Here is a 13,422-nt window from a genome sequence, read left to right as displayed (position 1 = left end):
GGCAGGAGGAGCAGCAACTGGTAGGAACCGGGTTCCTCTGACTCTGAACTGGTCTGAACCGGTTTCCTCTGACTCTGAACTGGTGTGAACCAGTTTCCTCTGACTCTGACTGGTGTGAACCGGTTTCCTCTGACTCTGAACTGGTGTGAACCGGTTTGCTCTGGCTGGTGTGTGGAGCTGAACAGGGACCAGAATGAGGACCAGAATCAGTTTCCTGGAGGTTTATTCTGGTTTCAGGACTGACAGCAGAAAAGTGAATCAGAGGAGTCGGGTTACATGAGATTCCAGAGCAGAGTTACACAAGAACCAGCTGGTCCAGCAGGGTCCACATCAGACCTGGTCTAGGACCGACTGCAGGAACCTGGACCAGGTTCAGGTTCAGAGACCACAAAGCAAATTAAAGCTGAAGATGTTTTTTCTTCCATCTGAAAGACAGAAACTGGAGCGAGGACCAGGACCAGGATCAGGACCAGGATCAGGACCAGATCTGGATCCTGACTCAGCTGCTTGGAACCAGACTGTGCCCTAAAGAGACAGAAAGGGTCAAAGGTCAAAGGTAAGAAATCCTACAACACTTGGTAGAACGATCTAATCTGGGTTTAACCCGGTCTCTCTGACCGGTGTGGACCGGTTTGACCCGGTCTCTGACCGGTCTGGACCGTTTGACCGGTCTCTGACCGGTCTGGACCGGTTTGACCCGGTCTCTGACCGGTGTGGACCGGTTTGACCCGGTCTCTGACCGGTGTGGACCGGTTTGATCCGGTCTCTGACCGGTGGACCGGTTTGATCCGGTCTCTGACCGGTGTGGACCGGTTTGATCCGGTCTCTGACCGGTGTGGACCGGTTTGATCCGGTCTCTGACCTTGGGCCTTCCTCTTGTAGTAGATGAAACCAGCCAGAGACAGAACCAGACCCAGGTCAGTCCAGAGGCTCCGATGATGATCTTGTTCCTCTCAGACTCTGGTAAGGACGGATCTGGAGGACAGACAGGAGACACGAGACAGACGGGTGAGGGACAGACGGGTGAGGGACAGACGGGTGAGGGACAGACGGGTGAGGGACAGACGGGTGAGGGACAGACGGGTGAGGGACAGACAGGTGAGGGACAGACAGGTGTCTTTACCCCATGGGTGATCAGAGGGTCCTTCAGGCTGGCGTGATGAACCACACATGAGATCTTCTCTCCCAACCTGTTGGACACAAACCAGCATCCTTCAGTTCTGACTGGACCAACCCAGACCTGGACCTGGATCTGGATCTGGCATAATCTAGACCATGACTTCAACCAGGTCCAAGCATTTGGACCTGGTTTGTAGCCCTGAATCTTAATGTGGATCAATGATAAGACCTCCCATCTGGGTCTGGAACCTGGACCTGGATATTGTCCTAAATCCTGAGGTGGACCTGGTCCTGGTCCTGGATTTAAAACTGAAGCTGGACAAGCTCAGAGACTCAGTACTTGGGACCGAGATCTGGATTTGATCCTCATGTCTGGACCTGGACTGAAATTGGCCACTTGGTTCCTTGACTTGATTCAAGAACCTGGACTGGGTTCCAGGGACCAGGATGTGACCCCTCGACTTAGACCCAGTACTGAGTCCTTCTGCTGATACCTGGACCTGAACTAGGGTTGGACCTGGTAGCAGATCTGGACCCTGTGTTTGGACCTGGTTCCCGGTGTGTGGGCGGGGCCTCACCTGGGCGTGTACTCCAGGTGGGAGTGGATCTGGTAGTACCAGTCGGCGTTGGCCATCCGCTCAGTGGACGTGACGTCCTCCGTGACTTCCTGTCCGTCCCTCAGCCAGCCCACCTGGATGTCTTCGGGGTAGAAGTCGTAGACGCTGCAGACCAACAAGCGGCGGCCGCCGCTGTCACGAGTCTCAGAGTGGATCCTCACGTAGGTTTGAGTCTGAACAACAAAGGAGGAACCTGAACAACCTGGATTCATCTTCACTGAGCAGAGAACAGCTGCTGGTTCTACTGTGGAGGTTCTCCAGTCTGACCACCAGGGGGAGCCTGAAGTTCTCCAGTCTGACCACCAGGGGGAGCCGGAAGTTCTCCAGTCTGACCACCAGGGGGAGCCGGAAGTTCTCCAGTCTGACCACCAGGGGGAGCCGGAAGTTCTCCAGTCTGACCACCAGGGGGAGCCTGAAGTTCTCCAGTCTGACCACCAGGGGAGCCTGAAGTTCTCCAGTCTGACCACCAGGGGAGCCGGAAGTTCTCCAGTCTGACCACCAGGGGGAGCCGGAAGTTCTCCAGTCTGACCACCAGGGGGAGCCGGAAGTTCTCCAGTCTGACCACCAGGGGGAGCCGGAAGTTCTCCAGTCTGACCACCAGGGGGAGCCGGAAGTTCTCCAGTCTGACCACCAGGGGGAGCCGGAAGTTCTCCAGTCTGACCACCAGGGGGAGCCGGAAGTTCTCCAGTCTGACCACCAGGGGGAGCCTGAAGTTCTCCAGTCTGACCACCAGGGGGAGCCTGAAGTTCTCCAGTCTGACCACCAGGGGGAGCCTGAAGTTCTCCAGTCTGACCACCAGGAGCCTGAAGTTCTCCAGTCTGACCACCAGGCCTGAAGTTCTCCAGTCTGACCACCAGGGGAGACTCTCGATTAAAGCTCGTGTCCGGAGTTTCCCTTCGTTTCCAACGTATGAATCATTTTTCAACAGAGCTTCAATGTGTCAGTCTGGTTCATACTACAATATAATATTAGCATAAAGCAATATAAAAATTTTTTATGAGCCCCGCCTTCGTCTCATAGACCCCCATGTTATCCGAAAAGTGCCGGTCAGCTTCAGCCAATAGATTTCGAGCTTCCGCCTTGTCGTGCCGTCAGTCAACGTGGAGCAGCCAGAGAGCACGTCGCTCGCCCAGCAGAGGAGAGTTAGCTCTGCAGCAGATATATCCACTGTCTGCTGAACATCCACCGTAAACAGCTGAACATGGAGGATGCTGCAGGACTGGAGGCGCTCATTTTCACCCGACGGATAATGCGCGTGCACAATTAAAGGGGCGTGGCTTGGTCGCTCATGAAAGCAGAGGGAGGGCGGAGCCTCGAGACGTTGGATTAAAAAAATTCTCTTTCAAAACTCCGGACACGAGGCTTAATCTCACGTTCAGTCAGACTAGATTAATCTCAGTTCAGTCAGACTTTAGATTAACTCAGGTTCAGTCAGACTTTAGATTAATCTGAGGTTCAGTCAGACTTTAGATTAATCTCAGCTTCAGTCAGACTTTAGATTAATCTGAGGTTCAGTCAGACTCACCTGCTTTCGACAGGATCCTTCTGTACCAGATTTCAATGTTGTGTTTGCAGAAGTTTTCCCCTCGCTCCAGTTGCCTCCTAGCCAGCACAGCTGGATCGTGTGCTTAAGCGTTCTGCATTCTTCACTCCATTTCTGTGTATCCCACATATTTCCCCCAGACTGCTGGAGTATCTGATGAGCTCCAGCTTGTTGTAGAAGATGGAGTAGATGTACTCGATGTCTTTCAGCTCAGAGGAGTTGAAGTTACAGCGGGACAATTCCAAGCTCAGAAATCCATCTGAAAGCAGACAGACGAGAGTTCAGGGAATGTGTGTCATGGTGTGTGCTGGCCCCGGGTCCCAGAGGCCCTCAGGCTCTGAGGCGCCCTCTGCTGGCAGAAATGTTTTCGCAGCAATAATGGAAGAGGTCTTTTCTGCTGAGTCATTGTCGGAAAGTGATCGATGATACAAAGCACAGAAATGCGTTGTGTATATAACCGTGTGAGCGTTAGGTTCGAGCAGGAGGGGCCCTGTGTGTGTGGTGATGTGTGTGTGTGTGTGTTCTCATCTGCTCTGCAGCTGAGATTAGTCCCACCTGCAGACAGTCAGGCTGTGATTGGAGGACTGGAGCTGCAGGAGCAGAGTGGGGCACAGGTGTGTGTTCAGCGGTCTGGGGAGAGTGTGGTTAATATCTCACTGAGGACAGAAGCGAAGCTAACAGGCTAACAGCGGACTGAGGACAGAGGCTAAGCTAACAGACTAACAGCGGACCGAGAACAGGCGAAGCTAACAGGTGAACGGACGTGGTGCTTGGCATCCCGGGTGCTCTGGTACGTCTGCAGTCCATCCTGAACTTCGCTGTGTGCTTTAGCGCCCGTGAGCTAGCTTTTGAGCTGCTTCATCGAGCGAACAAAGATGGCGACCGACACAAGGGCTGAAGTTGTTCTGCAAAACCTTGATGGCTCAAAATGTCGAAGATGCACTTCCTGAAATCTCTGCAGATGGTCTATCAGGGTCTATCAGGGTGTAGCAGGGTGTAGCAGGGTGTAGCAGGGTGTATCAGGGTGTATCAGGGTGTATCAGGGTCCTATCGGTGTAGCAGGGGTGTAGCAGGGTGTATCAGGGTCTATCAGGGTGTATCAGGGTGTAGCAGGGTGTATCAGGGTCTATCAGGGTGTATCAAGGTGTAGCAGGGTGTAGCAGAGTGTGTCAAGGTGTATCAGGGTGTAGCAGGGTCTATCAGGGTGTATCAGAGTGTGTCAGGGTGTATCGGGGGGGTCAGGGTGTATTAGGGTGTAGCAGGGTCTTTCAGGGTGTATCAGGGTGCATCAGGTTGTAGCAGGGTCTTTCAGGGTCTATCAGGGTCCATCAGGGTGTAACAGGGTGTAGCAGGGTGTGTTTTAGGTCTATCAGGGTGTAGCAGGGTGGATCACGGTGTATCAAGTGTGTCAGGGTCTATCATGGTCTATCAGGGTGTGTTCGGGTGTATCAGGGTCTATCAGGGTGTATCAGGTGTAGCAGGTGTATCGGGGTGTTGCAGGTGTATCAGGGTGTATCAGGGTGTATCAGGTGTATCAGGGTGTATCAGGGTGTAGCAGGTGTATCAGAGTGTAGCAGGTGTATCAGGTGTATCAGGGTGTATCAGGGTGTATCAGGTCTCCTACCTGCACTGTGTCCAGTGAGGAAGAGGAGCAGGATCCAGGTGAAGGATGAAGTCATGCTGCTGCTGCTGCTGCTGCTGCTGAAGCTCCTGAACAACTGACTCAGTCTGACTGAGAGACTCTTTAAAGCAGGAAGGAGTCACATGACCTGCTGCCACCTGTTGCCAGGAAGGAGTCACATGACCTGCTGCCACCTGCTGGCAGGAAGGAGTCACATGACCTGCTGTCACCTGTTGCCAGGTAGACTGTTGTTCTGCGAGGCGTCGGCTGTTGACAGACGTGACGTCAGAACACACCTGGATCTCCGGCCGACAGCAGAACCCTGCAGAGAGCCTGCAGTTTGGATTCAGACTCAGGCCTGAACCACCCAGCAGAACGTCAGAACGCTCAGTCTCTCCGTGGATTTGACGGGTTCCACATCACGTTCTGGTGGAAACATCAGGAGAGTTTACTCACCATCATTTGAAGGTTCTCCTGAAGAACCCTGAGGTTCTTCACAGGCGCTATGGAACTCTCCAGATCCAGTCACATTTATCCAATGTTTTCCCAGCAGGATCTCGGGTGCGTGGCCGGAGCGCTGGGGGGGTGTACTGGCCTGGGGTGTGTAGCCCCCGTGTGGGCTGGTTCCTCCCGGGGGGTCCTGGCCCCTCCGCCCGGGGTGGGGGGTTGGCTCTTGGGCTCTTGGCCTTGGGCTCTCGCCCTGCCGGCTCCATGCCGGTCCGTGGCTCCCCGGACTGCCGGGGTCCCCGCCGGGGCTTTCCTCTGCCACGTGTCTGGACCGAGCGGGGGCGTCTGCCTGGGGGGGCGGCTTGGGATCCGGGCTCTGTGATGACCGCACGGCTGTCTGGGCTCTGAGGGCCTCTCTGGGCCTGCTTCTGGCCTTCTCAGGGGTCAGAGGTCAGTATATGCATGATCACTATCACCATCACTGTCACCATCATATTCACATTGATCACTCTGATCTTTAATCACTCTTCACATACTGGTTACCTTGTCTTCTGTGGTGGTTATAATAATGGTGATCTGTAGCAGACCTCTCTTGATGCACGCCCCGAGTTACTACTAGTTACTACTAGTCACATACTAGTTACTACTAGTTACTACTAGTTACTACTAGCGATATTCTCAAAAAAAAAAAAGGTTTGTAGTGTCCTTGGCATTTCCTTCCTTCCCTACACCACCTTTTATTTTTATAGCCTGGTCTTTCACTACTATGGTTTCGTCAGGGGGAAAAAAGAAAATTATATGTATATATATATATAGATATATATATATATACTATATATATATATATATATATATCAGTGGCGGCTGCTGGTCTTCCAAAGAGGGGAAGCTCAGTTTCAGCATACATTGTAATATGTGTAATCTGTTTTTTGTATGTAAATTCTATTAGCTTTCATGCCTTTTGTATGCCCTGTCAAAGTTAGACAGAAGCCTCAAAGCCCACTTGTGACCAGACAACACCTCCCTGAGATAGTTTCATCCAAGGCATGGCCAGCAGGACATTTTATGTGGTGACAGCGCTTCAGTCAGCAGCTCACCTGGTCAGACCAGGACAGCTGAGAGGACCTGTTACTTTTCCCCTCCTTTCGGCACACTCAGTCTTAGGAGTTGATCTGTTCTGCAGTTTAACAACCAATTTTCCCTCTTCGTAAGGAAGAATATCAAATGGCTTCAACCAAAATCCGGTCCACACATTCACATTGTCTGCCGTTGTGTGCAGCTAGCGAGCAGCTGGAGCTGCTGGAGGCTGGAGCTGTGTGAGAGAAGGGAGAAGCTCCACAGCTGCTAGTCGAGGACAGTAACCACAGAGTGACCGAAACCAGTCTCCAAACACAACGCTATTCGTTTTTCACAAACACAAAGTCTCCAGGGATCAGCAAAGCCTCCGAATCAACTCAGAACACAGAATGAAAAACTTCAGAAGCACTTTGGTGCATTTTTTTTACTTCAAGATCGCTGATTTGCTCATTCGCTGTCAATCAAGCTTCAGACAGATCATCCAATCACCACACAGAAGCTCAGCGTCCAGGCCAGCCCACTGCCCATAGACCCCCAGAGACCGCTGAGCGTCCGTGGGCGGGACCAGCCCAGCATTTTATCCAATGCGTCCAGTTTCACTGCAGCAGAACAACCCACTCTAGCTTCCGCATGGACGCTCAGCGTCCGCTGGTTAAAGCGCCGTGCCCGCTGCGAGGGGAGTGAGAAAAAAAGCCGAGTCATTACTTGAGATAAGTAGCCGATTCTGACAAAAAGATGAACGTGTTTGTAGCGCATATTAGTCAATGAAATGTTCACCACAACGTAAATATTGGACCACTTATTTTTGACATTTTAAGGGGAAGTTGAGCTTCCTTGCAGTCTTAGAGCAATCGCCACTGATATATCTATATAGATATATATATATATATATATATATATATATAGATTATATTAAGGCTGTGACCTTTAACGCGTTAGTTACGATTAATTAATTACAAAAATTTTAACGCGATAAAAAAAATTATCGCAAATTGTTGCGGAACGTTTGTCACCGGGCGAGTTTCACCGGGACATATTTCGCTGTGACACAACAAGGAAACAGCTCCCGACTTGGTGACTTTCTCGTTAATCTGGCGACTTTCCAAGCCTCCTGGCGACTTTTTTGTCAATAGCGACTAGCAACAAATTTAGCGACTTTTTCTGGAGCTCTGGAGACGTGACAGGACGCCTCGTTCTTGCAGCTGCTGTCCTCAATGAGCTGCGGAGCTGCGTGAGCCCCTCCCCGTCCCAAAGCACTCACAGCAGTCAGCCTCAGCAGCGCCCCCTGCTGCAGGCAGAGCAGAGGAGAACCCACACCACTCCTCCACACTTCAGATGAATCGCGTGTGCGCAAATACGCCACTGCTCACTGCTGACAAACCAAGAATCAACAGAAGAAAGTTCATTTGTAGTTCTAAACATATTTAGGGTGTTTTTAACTCACATTTTGCTTCTCCCATGACGTCATTCCTCTCTCCTACAGCGGCCATTACAATTACATGCAAATTGCAAATTAGGTGACACCTCATCTAGAGACTTCTGGCGACTTTAGGACAGCCAATAGTGACTTTCCTTACTGGGGAGTTGGCAACACTGCTCCCGACGACAGCGCACTGCTTGGTCTCCTGCACAGAAAATGTAGATTTGAAAAGCCAGCGATGGCAGCGTGGATAAAACCACAGCTGGATGCACATTGTGCAGCAAAGAATCTGCATCCCATCGCAGCACATCCAGCCTGCTGTATCATCTGAATGCTAAGCCTGTCGCAGCAGCGGCCAACACGCAAGCCTGGCATACAGCTGGAGTTGAAGAGGACGTCACTCCGACTACTTCCAGGACCCTCAGCCCAGCCCAGCAAGAGTTGCACTGATCAATGTGTATTGGTTTATTTGTCTTGGTTAAATTCCTCCTTCCTTGCTGAAAAAATGAACAGTGTTTGTTGCTTAAGCTCATGTATCACTATATTGATTCACTATACCAAATCCATTAGAAAAAGAAAGGTTCTCACTGGATCTCGGGTCAAATATCGATATGCGATTAATTGAGATTAATTAATTACAAAGGCCATAATTAATTAGATGATTTTTTAAATCGAGTCCCACCCCTAAGATATATACAATGGGGGAAATAAGTATTGAACGCATTAACTGTTTTGTCATTACATTTATTTCCAAAGATGCAATTCATGTGACATTTCTTCCAGACACTGGTATTAACGCAAATAATCCCACATGAAAAGAAATCACAACATTCAAATCCATAAATAGTGATTATGTGGAATTAAGTGCAATAACACAGGAAAAAAGTATTGAACACACCATGGGAAAGCTGTATAGTTTGTCAAGGAAAGGCACCATACCATCTCACACCTGAAAGTAATTAGTCTTTGTACTTCCTATAGTGCAAACCAACATCAGCTGGGTTAGTGCTAATTGATGGCCCTATAAACAGGTTGTTTTTTCACCAAGTAGTCAAACAAGACACATCTCATGATGGGTAAAAGCAAGGAGCTCTCTCAAGACCTTCGCAGCCTGATTGTTGCTCAGCATCAGAATGGAACTGGTTACAGACTTATCTCAGAGAATCTGAGTAGTCCAGTAAGCACCGTTGGGGCCATTATCCGCAAGTGGAGAAGCATCACCTTATCATCAACAGGCCCGCGCACAGGAGCTCCTCGCAAGATTCTGACCAGGGAGTCAGAAAGATGGTCAGAAGAGTTCTCAAAGAGCCAAGGACCACCCGGAAAGCACTCCAGCAAGACATGGAGGCAGCAGTACAAGTGTTACAGAGAAAACGATAGGCAATGCACTCCACCGCCATGGCCTCTATGGACGCTCAGCCCGCAAGACTCCGTTCCTCAAAAAAAGGCATGTTGAGCTCGTCTAAAGTTTGCTAAACAGCATCTGGATAAGCCTGTGGAATACTGGGAGAATGTTGTCTGGTCAGATGAGACCAAAAACTGAACTTTTTGGCTGTCATAGCTACACAGCATGTTTGGAGGAGAAATGGCACTGCACATCACCCAAATAACACGATACCAACAGTGAAGTTTGGTGGTGGAAACATCATGGCATGGGGTTGTTTCTCATCTCGTGGTACTGGCAGACTTCATATAATTGAAGGAGCAATGAATGGAAACATCTATCGGCAAATTCTTGAGATGAACCTCCTGCCATCCACCAGGATGATGAAGATGAGACGGGGCTGGACCTTTCACAGGACAACGATCCGAAGCACACGGCAAAGTCGACTCTCGAACGGTTTAAAAAAAAGAAAATCAATGTGTTAGAATGGCCCAGTCATCACCTGACTTAAATCCGATCGAACATTTGTGGAAAGAACTAAAGATAAGGGTTCACCATAGGGCACCAAAGAATATTCAGGATTTGAAGACAATCGTGGTGGAAGAATGGGCAAAAATCACACCTGAGCAGTGTGGGCGATTAGTTCATACATACAACAAGCGTCTGGAAGCAGTCATTGCAAACAAAGGCTTCTCCACAAAGTATTAAACCAGTCTCAGATAGTGTGTTCAATACTTTTTTCCTGTGTTATTGCACTTAATTCCACATAATCACTATTTATGGATTTGAATTTGTGATTTCTTTTCATGTGTGGATTATTTGAGTTAATACCAGTGTCTGGAAGAAATGGTCACATGAATTGCATCTTTGGAATAAATGTAATGACAAAACAGTTAATGCCGTTCAATACTTATTTCCCACATTGTATATATATATATATATGTATGTATATATAGCAGTTTCTGTGTTGGTTGTCGGCTCTGTTTTGGGTGTTGTCTAGATCGGGGGTTTGGGATGGGTTCTTGGTTGCGTGTGGTGCATTGACAACACTGTTGTGCATTGTGAATTTGTACATAGGTTTGTGCGCCCCCCCCCCGTTCTCCCTCTCTTATCTCTCTCCTCTTTCTGTCTCTCGCTCTCTGAGCGTCTCCGTCCCGGTCCTGTCCTCAGCCATGCCGGATGCCAGTTTTAAATAAAGGCAGCAGCAGGAGGAGACTCAGACTCGTCCTGCTGCTGACATTAAAATCTGTTCGGACAGTAAAAGGCTACAATCAGACAGTGTTGACGCCCAGCTGCTGAACAGGACAAGGGGAAAAAAAAGGAAAAAAAAACTTTATCCAATGTTATTACAGTTATTACAGTGAGAGATTCAGTCCAACTTTATTTATAAACTGTTAACACAGAGAGAAAGATTCAGTTCAACTTTATTTATAAACTCTTATCACAGAGAGAAAGATTCAATTCAACTTTATTCATAAACTGTTATCACAAAGGGAAAGATTCAATTCAACTTTATTTATAAACTGTTATCACAGAGGGGAAAGATTCAATTCAACTTATTTATAAACTGTTATCACAGAGGGAAAGATTCAATTCAACTTTATTTATAAACTGTTATCACAGAGAGAAAGATTCAATTCAACTTTATTTATAAACTGTTATCACAGAGAGAAAGATTCAATTCAACTTTATTTATAAACTGTTATCACAGAGAGAAAGATTCAATTCAACTTTATTTATAAACTGTTATCACAGAGAGAAAGATTCAGTTCAACTTTATTCATAAACTGTTATCACAGAGGGAAAGATTCAATTCAACTTTATTCATAAACTGTTATCACAGAGAGAAAGATTCAATTCAACTTTATTCATAAACTGTTATCACAGAGGGAAAGATTCAATTCAACTTTATTTATAAACTGTTATCACAGAGGGAAAGATTCAATTCAACTTTATTTATAAACTGTTATCACAGAGGGAAAGATTCAATTCAACTTTATTTATAAACTGTTATCACAGAGAGAAAGATTCAATTCAACTTTATTCATAAACTGTTATCACAGAGGGAAAGATTCAATTCAACTTTATTTATAAACTGTTATCACAGAGGGAAAGATTCAATTCAACTTTATTTATAAACTGTTATCACAGAGAGAAAGATTCAATTCAACTTTATTTATAAACTGTTATCACAGAGGGAAAGATTCAATTCAACTTTATTTATAACTGTTATCACAGAGAGAAAGATTCAATTCAACTTTATTTATAAACTGTTATCACAGAGAGAAAAGATTCAATTCAACTTTATTTATAAACTGTTATCACAGAGAGAAAGATTCAGTTCAACTTTATTTATAAACTGTTATCACAGAGAGAAAGATTCAATTCACGTTATTTATAAACGTTTATCACAGAGAGAAAGATTCAATTCAACTTTATTTATAAACTGTTATCACAGAGAGAAAGATCAGTTCACTTTATAAACTGTAGTATCTGTATCTGTATGTGATGATCAGACTTTAGAGACGATCAGATCAGTGATATAAACAGATCAAAGCTTTGGGGTCGTTTCCATGGAGACAGTGATGACATCAGCAGCAGCAGCAGCCAATCATCTGCACTTGTTTCCTTTAATGAGGAAGAAGGTTCCGACGGCCACGCCCACCAGACCCACAAGGAGACCAAGTCCACAGAAGACTGAGGGTCCAACACCTGGCTGGGTCTGCCAGGTCGAGAGGTCAATATCTGGAGGGAGAGAAAGAGAGAGAGAGGTCAACATCTGGAGAGAGAGAGAGGTCAACATCAGGAGAGAGACATTCTGACTGGTCCTCCTGTGGACCCAGAGACAGACCGGTCCTCCTGTGGACCCAGAGACAGACCGGTCCTCCTGTGGACCCAGAGACAGACCGGTCCTGCTGGTTCTCACCCCAGATCCGGGTCATGGGGGTCTTCAGGGCCGGGTGGTGCACAGAGCAGCTGTAGAAGTCTCCGTCTTTGGGGACGAAGTCCAGCCGGGCCGTCTGTCTGAAGGTTCCGTCCTTGTTGGGGAACGGCTGGTTGACGGCCGTCCCTTCGCTCACGTTCCGTCCGTTCTTGGTCCAGGAGACGGAGACCGGGGCCGGGTAGAACCCAGACACGTGGCACAGCAGAGTGTTCTTCTGGTCCAGGTCCACGTCGTCTCGGGGGTAGATGATGAAGGTGGAGGGGGGGTCTGAGACACACAGGACAGGTTACACACACACACACACACACACACACACACACACACACACACACACACACACATACAAGACAGGTTTTACACACACACACGCACGAGCTTGTATTTCTATCCTCGTGGGGACCGTCCATTGACTCCCATTCATGTCTAGCCCCTAACCCTGACCCTTACCCTAACCCTAACCCACACTAAAACAAAGCCTAACCCTAAAGAAATGTTTTTGCACTTTTACTTTTTTCAGTAACAACAACATGGTCAAGAAAACACTGTTTCTCCTACTGAGGACCGGAAAAAGGTCCCACAAGGCACGTCGTTCCACGTTTTGCTATCCTTGTGGGGACATTTGGCCCCGACAAGGATAGAAATACGAGAACACACACACACACACACACACACACACACACACACACACACACACATACAAGACAGGTTTTACACACACACACACACACACACATACACACAGACACACACACAGACACACACACATACACACACACACACATACAAGACAGGTTTTACACACACACACACACACACACACACACACACACACACACACACACACACAAGACAGGTTTTACACACACACACACACACACACACGCACAGTCTCGTATTTCTATCCTCGTGGGGACCGTCCATTGACTCCCATTCATGTCTAGCCCCTAACCCTGACCCTTACCCTGACCCTAACCCACACCACAACAAAGCCTAACCCTAAAGAAATGTTTTTGCACTTTTACTTTTTTCAGTAACAACAACATGGTCAAGAAAACACTGTTTCTCCTACTTAGGACCGGAAAAAGGTCCCCACAAGGCACGTCGTTCCACGTTTGCTATCCTTGTGGGGACATTTGGCCCCAACAAGGATAGAAATACGAGAACGCACGCACGCACACACACACACACTCCCATGTTGTTCACACTAGAACTTTATTTTCAGTCACAGAATTTGTTTTCTGAGTTTGAAC

At 47.8% G+C, this 13,422-nt stretch overlaps 1 protein-coding gene and 1 pseudogene across 1 annotated transcript; both read right to left on the bottom strand.

Moving 5' to 3' along the window:
- Nucleotides 1-360: 360 nt before the first annotated feature.
- LOC115409309 (H-2 class II histocompatibility antigen, E-S beta chain-like) lies at nucleotides 361-5,044 on the bottom strand (annotated as a pseudogene).
- Nucleotides 5,045-11,771: 6,727 nt separating this feature from the next.
- Nucleotides 11,772-12,452, bottom strand: LOC115409453 (SLA class II histocompatibility antigen, DQ haplotype D alpha chain-like; the record flags this gene model as incomplete). Its single annotated transcript, XM_030120658.1, has 2 exons — nucleotides 11,772-11,973; nucleotides 12,155-12,452. Coding segments are annotated over 2 exons (432 nt in total), but the record flags the coding sequence as incomplete, so codon positions are not given.
- Between the last annotated feature and the right edge of the window lie 970 nt (nucleotides 12,453-13,422).

This window comes from Salarias fasciatus, chromosome 3, assembly GCF_902148845.1.
Source record: "Salarias fasciatus chromosome 3, fSalaFa1.1, whole genome shotgun sequence".
In the NCBI taxonomy this organism is placed as follows: Eukaryota; Metazoa; Chordata; class Actinopteri; order Blenniiformes; family Blenniidae; genus Salarias; species Salarias fasciatus.
This window is presented reverse-complemented; position numbering and strand designations above follow the sequence as displayed.